This window comes from Drosophila subobscura, chromosome A (assembly GCF_008121235.1).
Source record: "Drosophila subobscura isolate 14011-0131.10 chromosome A, UCBerk_Dsub_1.0, whole genome shotgun sequence".
Taxonomy (NCBI): Eukaryota; Metazoa; Arthropoda; class Insecta; order Diptera; family Drosophilidae; genus Drosophila; species Drosophila subobscura.
The window spans coordinates 19227959-19236655 of record NC_048530.1 but is presented as its reverse complement, the minus strand read 5'-3'; the positions used below and the strand labels follow the sequence as shown (position 1 = coordinate 19236655).

Genomic DNA, 8697 nt, shown 5'->3' with positions numbered 1-8697 from the left:
ATCTAATCTTGAATACTCTCTCTCCACTGCCTCCCCCAGCCATAAGCTGCTGATGTTGACAAAAATATTTTTCTCCAAAAAAAAAAAGTGCTTACTCACTGAATCTCATGCGTGTTGAGAGATAAGAAAAACTAAATATAGATGGAAAACATCTGGCAGATTCGATTGAGCCGCAGGGCCACAAGGCCATCAGCAACACTAATGTACCCTTACGGTAAAGGGGATACGCATAGAGAAGAAGCAGTTATTTTGGTGGGTTTCCCTCCGCGCTGGAAGAGTGTACGTGAGATGCGTTTTTATTGGAGCGTTTGGTGCATAAGTGTAAAAAAAAGGCTAAAACAATGGATAAAACGTTTAAAAGGATTTGATAACTAGTTTGGGACCGGGTCTGCTCCGTGTTTACTTAGTAGCGGTAGTGGTCGGGCTTGAAGGGTCCCGTCTTGGGCACACCCAGATAGCTGGACTGCTTATCCGTCAGTTTGGTAAGCTTGACGCCGAGCTTCTCCAGATGGAGACTGGCCACCTCCTCGTCGAGGACCTTGGGCAGGACGTGCACGCCGACCTTGTACTCGGCGGACTTGGTCCACAGCTCGATCTGGGCGAGCACCTGATTGGTGAAGGAGTTGGACATCACGAAGCTGGGATGGCCGTGGGCACAGCCCAGATTGACCAGACGGCCCTCGGCCAGCAGGATGATGTGACGGCCATTGGGCATGGTGTAGCGATCGACCTGGGGCTTCACGTTCACCTTCTCCTTGGCATTGGCATTCAGCCAGTCGACATCGATCTCGATGTCAAAGTGGCCGATATTGCACACGATCGCATCGTCGGGCATGTTGAGCAGGTGCACGGAGGTGATGATGTCGCGGCAGCCGGTGGTGGTCACAAAGATGGACGCCTCCTTGCTGGCCTCCTCCATTGTGGTCACCTCGTAGCCCTCCATGGCCGCCTGCAGGGCATTGATGGGATCGACTTCGGTGACAATCACGCGACCACCGAATCCCTTCAGAGCCTGGGCACAGCCCTTGCCCACATCGCCGTAGCCAGCGACGCAGCACACCTTGCCGGCGATCATCACGTCTGTGGCGCGCTTGATGCCATCGATCAGGGACTCTCGGCAGCCGTACAGGTTGTCGAACTTGCTCTTGGTCACCGAATCGTTGACATTGATGGCTGGGATGCCCAGGCGGCCGTCCTTGAACATCTTGTAAAGGTTGTGGACACCGGTGGTCGTCTCCTCGCTGACACCCTTGATGTCCTTCAGGTACTGAGGGAACTTCTCATGCACCAGGTTGGTCAGATCACCGCCATCGTCCAGGATCATGTTCAGGGGCTTGCCATCGGGGAAGACCAGGGTCTGCTCGATGCACCACATGTACTCCTCGTCTGTTTCACCCTTCCATGCGTACACGGGCACACCAGTGGCCGCAATGGCAGCCGCGGCGTTATCCTGTGTGCTGAAGATGTTGCAGCTGGACCATTGGACCTGCAACAAGGGAGATGGAGAAGGTATTGAGATGGTGTGACAACAGCCGTTGCCAAGTGGGGATGTTTTTTTTACAAAAAGTGTCAAGTCAGAGGAAATAACAATGCCTCAGCATCAGCATATCAATGGGAGCCCGAGCCCCCGTTGACCCTGACATGCGGCTGCTTATCTTTGGAAGGGCGCCTTGAACTTGCCCCCCCGGGGAAGCTGAGACTTTTGTTTTTCGGCCAACCGATTGTTGTGCGTAAACAACAAGAAGATAGGGAAGGGGATAAGGGGGAGGAGGAAGAGCTCACCTCAGCGCCCAACTCCACGAGGGTCTCGATGAGCACCGCCGTCTGGACGGTCATGTGCAGGCAGCCGGTGATGCGAGCCCCCTTCAGGATCTTGGATGGCCCGTACTTCTTTCGGCAGGCCATTAGGCCGGGCATCTCGTTCTCCGCAATAATAATCGCCTTGCGTCCCCATTCGGCCAGACTGATATCGGCTGTCGTGTAAAACGTGGAAGAGATACGGAGAAGATAAGCAAATAGTTATGATGGTGTGTCGGGAAGAAGTAGCCTGGCAACAACGTGCGCAGCCTGTTTGCTCGCCACGCTCCTCTTTAACCTCAGAAACATGTGCAGAGTGCGGCGCGGCACATGGACATGGAATTTCTGTTAGCGCGCGCACATCTGCAGATGTGCCTGTTGCCGGCAGCAGGAGCAATGCTCCCAGCGGCATTTATTTTTAAACTCACCAACTTTGTAGGCAGGCTTCGACATGTTCTTGCAAGGATTTGGTTCTACAGGCGCAGAGGAGAAAGATTAATGCACAACCGAATTGAAGTCGCGGGCAGCGGTTAATGAAACAGTAATTAGGTTGTACAAAATATATCAATACATCAATATATCGATATGTTTCTACCACGATAGTTTTGTTTGCCAAATATCAATATATTGAGATTTTCATTTTAAATTTTTCGATATTTTAGCCAAAATTAGTGCTGCCATTGGGCAGTTTCTTTCAGCACACACTGGAATCCACATAACGAGAATTAACAAAAAATGTATGAAAAGTGAGTTAAGGTACAAGTCTTTCCAAGTATATATATAAATATTTCACGAATATATCGCTATCTCCAATCGCAAATACTCTACCATCGCTATGTGTTGTCACGACGTCAGCGATAGCAACAATCGATAGACCTATGACACAGCTTTGCCTGAGCGAAGGCAGCGAAAATATACACAGCAAAAAGTGAGAATTTGAGTGCGTTTTCGTTGGTCATAGCTGCAGCAAGGTATTAATCATCTTTAGCTAAGAACATGTCCGGCTCCGGTCTTGATGAAAATCCCTTTGGCGAGCCCAATCTGGACAATCCGTTTGCGGTAAGTCCGGAATGGAATGAAAAATTCGAGCCGACACACTCACACACAGAGTGAGTGAGTGAGTTCATGCATGCGTGGGTGTGTGTGTGTGTGTGTGTGCTGCAACGACGACACTGTCGCATATGTTTCATTTTCCTATATGTATATACATATATCCTGTATAACCCGTAGGATCCCGCCATACAACAGGCAAGACGTCAGGCTGGCGCTGCGTTGGTTTCATTGGAGGACTACAATCCATTTGAGGAGCAGGCCAAGCCACAGCTTCAAATCAACTCCACGAACACGGCGGCTGTCGTTCAGCCGCTCTCACAGAACGTTCCACCCCCACAGACCAGTTCGCTGGGCGCCTCGGCGCCAAGCACCAGCATACAAATCACCTCGGAGGAGCTGCAGGTACGTGCGTGCCCCAGTGTGGCAACCAGATCATTCATTGTGTGCTGTGTGCTGTGCGTGTGTACTAGATCACCACAAACAAGAGAAAAAGAAAAAAAAAACAACAACAACATTCAAAGACACCGGCACTAGACGACGGTTGGTTTCGCGTTACACGTCTCCAGAGCGGATTGTACAGTGAATGCTCGTCATAGTGGGTTGCGGTGGCACACTATCTGTTGGATCGTGCGAGCAAATGTTTTATTGCAGAACACCCCATCAGATAAAGCCGTATCCGTCGTTATCTACCTACCGTCTTGTTTTTTGATAAATGTATCCGTCCACAAATTGTTCTTGTTGTATCTTGTGAAAACGATTTGCCAGCAGATCACCAATGGGTACGCACTGTAACCATTCTCCGCCTGTGGTTGCATTGCTGGGGCTGCCATATGTGGGCGTTGCTTAGGGGCAAAACGATTATCAATGAATGGCAAACATTATGCTGATAATTCCTCTCTCTCTTCCTCTCCCTTTGCCTTTGCATCTATGTAGCGACGGCAGGAGGAGCTGGACCGCAAGGCTGCCGAATTGGATCGCCGCGAACAGCAGCTTCAGGGAAATGTGCCACAGCTGAACAACTGGCCTCCATTGCCGGATAATTTCTGTGTGAAGCCGTGCTTCTACCAGGACTTTGAAGTCGAGATACCCCCAGAGTTCCAGAGACTGGTGAAGCATTTGTACTACATTTGGATGTGTGAGTATCGTGTGTGGTGGTTTTTCATTAGCAGCTGATAAGCCGCCGATCGACCGACTGGGATTAGTCATCCATAATGGAACGTACATACCTATATGAATGTTTTATTATTGATAGATTTGATTCGGGCGAAAAAGTGCAGGCCTTCTGCCGGTTACCTGAAATGTTTACTAATCGTGAATTAACCCTCTGTGTCTCTATTCCCGCACAGTCTATACCATGACGTTGGTGGCCAATGTGATTGGTGGTCTCATCTTGCTGTTCCATTCGGGTGATTTTGTCACCTTGTTCCTGGCCCTGTTCTACACAGTTCTCTTCACGCCCGCCTCGTATGTTTGCTGGTAAGCGCTGCTCTGGCAAATATATTTTATTTCAATATTTTTAACTCTCTTGCTGTCTTTGGATAGGTTTCGGCCCGCGTACAAGGCATTCCGCAATGATTCGAGCTTCAATTTCATGGTCTTCTTCTTCATCTACTTCTTCCAAACCATCTACTCGGTGGTGCAGGCCGTTGGCTTTGATAAGATGGGCTATTGTGGCTTCATAACGGCCATCTCTCAGTTTGATGGCCAGGCGGCGGGCATAATTGTGGGCATCTTGCTGCTAAATGTTGCCTTCTGCTTCACGGCCGTGGCCGTGGCCAATATACTGATGATCACCAAGATACACACGATCTATCGCAGCACTGGGGCCAGCATGGCCAAGGCACAGGCGGAGTTCACCACGGAGTTTCTGCGCAATCAGCATGTCCAGGAGGCAGCCTCATCGGCGGTCAACACGGCGATCAGTTCGCAGTTCAACAACAGCAGATACTAAGCTAGACAAACAGAGAGACAATCAATCAATGAATCAATCAATCAACCACATTGTATTTTGGCACATGGAGCCCACCAGCTTCAGCACTCATCCACAGAGATAGTTGGCTTCGAAAATCGGCACAGAAAGAAAGGAGAAAGGAGGCGTAAAACAGAAAGAGATAGAAAGAGAGCGGACAGCGGAAACATTAATAAGAATAAAACTAAATCAAGCATTGAAAAAGAGAGAAAAACTGGAGAGGAAGGAGCATTGAACTAATAACTAATTGCTTTTGTGCATAAATAATTCCTAGAATGCCGTCGTCTTTATTGCAAATAATTACTGTAACGATATGATAGAACACCAAACCACACCAATAATTAACAAAATACTTTATAGAAATGAAACAAAAACACCAACAAACAACTGAGAACTAAGTTATAGGAAGCAGAGAAAACACTTGTGTGCCGTCAGACAAGAGTCCGAAATTCAACTTAAAAAAAATAATATAATATAAATTACAAAGGAAATACAAAATATCTGAATATACGCCTAGGTATATGCATATATACAAGAATGCTTCGAGAACTTCGAGAGTTTTTTTGTGTGTGTTTTTCCTAAGAAATTATTAATTTATACAAGAATTTATCCAGACACGGATATACACATGGATATTGATAATGCTGCTGATAATGAAGGATGATGATGTTTTCTAGTTCTTTAAGTACCACGCGTCACACCTCCTTCGCCCACACACACACACACACATACAAATACATTCAAGGCATACATATACAAATCTATATATATATACATTAAACGATTATACATATAATATAAATAATATATTTAACGCTTACATTATAGAAATTTATCTCTTGTCGCCTGCCCCAACTGTCACCAACTCTCACCCAAAATGAAATCAAAAATTGAATTTTGATTACTCGTCCATGCACGCCTTCCGCCACCAACCACGCGCCCACGCCCACGCCCCTCGCTCTGTTCTCCACACTCACATTTAATGTCGTGTCGTGTTTTTTTTGTAATCGTAATTGTTATATATTATATATATCTATGTATATGAAGACAGCATATAAAATATTGATTCACCCATTTTCTAGATACAATTATTTTATGTTTTTTATTGTCGCCCCCACACCTCCACCCAGTCCCCACTCCCGCCTTCCCTTTGCTTGCAAACCGAAAAAAAAACAACAACAAAAAGAAGTTATGTTATGGCAAATATTTATTTCTTTAAATTGAAAACGCGACGATGATCTGTCGATTGTGTATTTGAAATTCAAGCAAAATTATGATAAATTCAAAAATAAACATAAATACTTATAGATGTAAGGAGACGATTGGTAGCGTTTTTGGTGTGGATAATTACCTGCGAAAAGATTTCCAAGAAAAGACAGTTTGCCTGAGTACTAAGAGATCTTATGTAATTGTTAATTAATGTCGGGTTTTCTTTGGATTCCTCGGGGTTAGGGTAACAGCAAAAGCTCTGTTGGTGTCTACGCTTGATATGACTTCAGTGCAGATCGTTAAATGTAGGAACTGCCAGAAAAACACTTCAACCTTCAAGCTTTTGTTCTTAAAGGTCGTATAACAATAAATAAATATACTGAAAGATCATCAATCGTAGAGCTCTAACCAATTGAAGTTAGATGCACTCGAGGCACTGGCTTCTAGAAAAACTTTCCTTTCTTTCTTAGTATTTACAGAATCCAAGGGATATTAAGAAGCCTTAAATTGTTGCTCCATTTGTTTGAAAACCAACCGATTTTAATGTGCTCTGCGGCATGAGGTTTTCCTTTTATTTATTGATTTTGTTTTGTTTTAAAAACTTTAAAGACGAACAGCAAAAAGCAGTCCTTCCATTTCTTGAATGATTTTGGAGCCAAAATGATTTGTTCATCTCAATGTTTAATGTACAAAATCAGCGGAAATCTGATCTACACACTCGTACATATATGAATATGGCAAACCTGTTGAGATTTATTTTGCTTATGCATTCAAAGGGCAGAACATTTCCGTATAAATAAAATATTGGATCACTTAAACATTCATGGGACTAGGTTTCAGTTGTCGAGACCGGGGAATCTGGGAGTTTACCTCACCATAAGCTCCCGCACAAGTGTTCAACCAATCCAACCCCATGGGCCCACATTCTAACCCCATCTCTGATTGATTTGGATTTCCCGACTGATTGATATTCCCATAAGTGTGATGCGGGGGAAATGGGGTGCTGGTGGGGGGATTGTGCCTATCTCCGAGACGTTTGTCACCGAGAGATGAAAATTTCATTTGGCAAATGTTGAATTGAATCAACAACAGCAAATGGTTCAATCCACACACACATGTACGCTGCTCCTCCCTTTTGGCCTATCAAATATTTGTGTGAGGCATATATAGACTTTACCCTACCCCACCCTACCCATCATCCATCTCCGCCCTCCCGCTCTGGCATTCAGTTTAGGCAAAAATTGCGCATACGCCACGTTGGGGGAATATTTGCAACGATTTGTTTGCCATTTTGCTGGCAATCGAGTGGGCCGCAGAGCAGAGTCTATGAATAGCACTGGAGGTTCGCTTCGGGTCGGTGGCGACGATGGCTGCAGGTTGGGGAGAATGGAACCCCATTTGGATGCAGTAAAAAGCGAGAATGATGAGCAAATATGCTCAAGAGTTTTGCTGCTGCTCATGCTGCTGGCTGGTCCGTCCGATGCAGCGTTGTCCTCGTTAGTGGCAAATCCATTTTGGCACACTTCAGGCGAGAGCCTGCATCACTCACGTGTTGCAGCTGAATCCACTTGCCCCAAAAGTGGGCCACAGGCGTGGGCAGAAGCCCACCTGGTGGCTGGGACGGGGACTGGGACTGCGGCCCTTGGGCTGGGCCTCTGCTCGTATTGGACGCTAATTGCTGACAACGATTTGCTATTGATTGCATTTTCACGCTGCTTGCGTGCTAAGAGCACACAGAGAGCAAAGTCAAAGGACATGCCGTGTGACAAGGTAACCTTATTGATTTTATGTCCATGCCAAGAATAACCAAGCAGCCAGCTTTCACGTAACTCAAATCGCTTTTGAATCGACTATCCACAACTTCATTGACCACCAACATCGTCAGCCCCCCAACCGCCAACGTCACCAAGTTCAGAGCTGAAATATGCCGCGCCTCAATCCATGTTGAGTTCATCAAGTATCTAGTTTTAAGGGGAAACTACTTGCTAGTAAGTGCTCAAAGTTGATGTTCAAATAGTGGAACATTTGAGGATCTATCAGTGCTAGCTGCTGAGGTTTACTGGTTTAGGTTTCTGTGTTCTTTCCACCTTGCATTTTCATCCAATTCATTATTCTGCTGATGTTTCCCTATTCTCTCTTTAGTCCACTGTCTCACCTCGTATCATTTTCTGTTGAAATTCCCAGACGCTATGCTGATAAACGTTTCCCACTCGATTGGACAATCCGCATCTTAAGAATCACTTAAATTATATGCCCTATCCCGCCGGCAGCTAAATGCCTCGCACGCTCGTCTCGTCTCGTCTTGTTTCGTCTGGGCACGCTCTGGGGGGGAAGTCCCGACGACAAATTAGGCGGCAAATGCGAAAAAAGGGGAGACAGAAGCGGAGACGAACGGCAACGAGCAAGTGGCAATAGCATTTGCCAAGTCGGAGCCAATTTTTCACACTATACGGAAGTATTATTTGGGTCACATTTCCTGCTGCTTTTAATTAAAATCTTCCCCTGGCGGAAGTACAAATTTCTTGATGTTACAAAGCGCTGAAAATGCTGCCCTGGACACGGTTGTTGGTTGCGTCCGTCCTTTCTCTCTCTCTCCCGGGAAAGGGAATGAATGGATGATGTCCGGGATGGAAGATGGTTGAGGGTAGAGCAGTGGGGTTGACTGGCTT

At 46.1% G+C, this 8697-nt stretch overlaps 2 protein-coding genes across 3 annotated transcripts; one reads left to right on the top strand and one right to left on the bottom strand.

The window, feature by feature from the left end:
- Positions 1 to 386: 386 nt before the first annotated feature.
- On the bottom strand, positions 387 to 2383 carry LOC117889647 (adenosylhomocysteinase). The gene is made up of 3 exons (XM_034794111.1): positions 2226 to 2383; positions 1783 to 1973; positions 387 to 1486 (listed from the first exon to the last, which is right to left on the bottom strand). Exons 1-3 carry the CDS (start codon positions 2248 to 2250, stop codon positions 404 to 406), a joined length of 1299 nt encoding a protein of 432 aa, XP_034650002.1. The 5' UTR covers positions 2251 to 2383; the 3' UTR covers positions 387 to 403.
- Positions 2384 to 2664: 281 nt separating this feature from the next.
- Positions 2665 to 5193, top strand: LOC117898048 (secretory carrier-associated membrane protein 1). Of its 2 annotated transcripts, XM_034807220.1 has the most exons (6): positions 2707 to 2725; positions 2786 to 2856; positions 3028 to 3252; positions 3784 to 3985; positions 4197 to 4326; positions 4393 to 5193. In XM_034807220.1, exons 2-6 carry the CDS (start codon positions 2794 to 2796, stop codon positions 4799 to 4801), a joined length of 1029 nt encoding a protein of 342 aa, XP_034663111.1. In that variant the 5' UTR covers positions 2707 to 2725; positions 2786 to 2793; the 3' UTR covers positions 4802 to 5193. The 2 variants fall into 2 exon arrangements, with proteins under 2 accessions (XP_034663102.1, XP_034663111.1); XM_034807211.1 differs by having other exon boundaries at positions 2665 to 2856.
- The last annotated feature ends 3504 nt before the right edge of the window (positions 5194 to 8697 follow it).

Excerpts from the sequence above, each read along its gene's own strand:
- LOC117889647 (XM_034794111.1), bottom strand. The coding sequence starts at position 2,250 with ATGTCGAAGCCTGCCTACAAAGTTG. Across the intron at positions 1,974-2,225 it reads GAAGCCTGCCTACAAAGTTG|CCGATATCAGTCTGGCCGAA; the intron begins GTGAGTTTAAAA and ends TTTACACGACAG. Across the intron at positions 1,487-1,782 it reads TCGTGGAGTTGGGCGCTGAG|GTCCAATGGTCCAGCTGCAA; the intron begins GTGAGCTCTTCC and ends CCCTTGTTGCAG.
- LOC117898048 (XM_034807211.1), top strand. The coding sequence starts at position 2,794 with ATGTCCGGCTCCGGTCTTGATGAAAATCCCTTTGGCGAGCCCAATCTG. Across the intron at positions 2,857-3,027 it reads ATCTGGACAATCCGTTTGCG|GATCCCGCCATACAACAGGC; the intron begins GTAAGTCCGGAA and ends TATAACCCGTAG. Across the intron at positions 4,327-4,392 it reads CCCGCCTCGTATGTTTGCTG|GTTTCGGCCCGCGTACAAGG; the intron begins GTAAGCGCTGCT and ends GTCTTTGGATAG.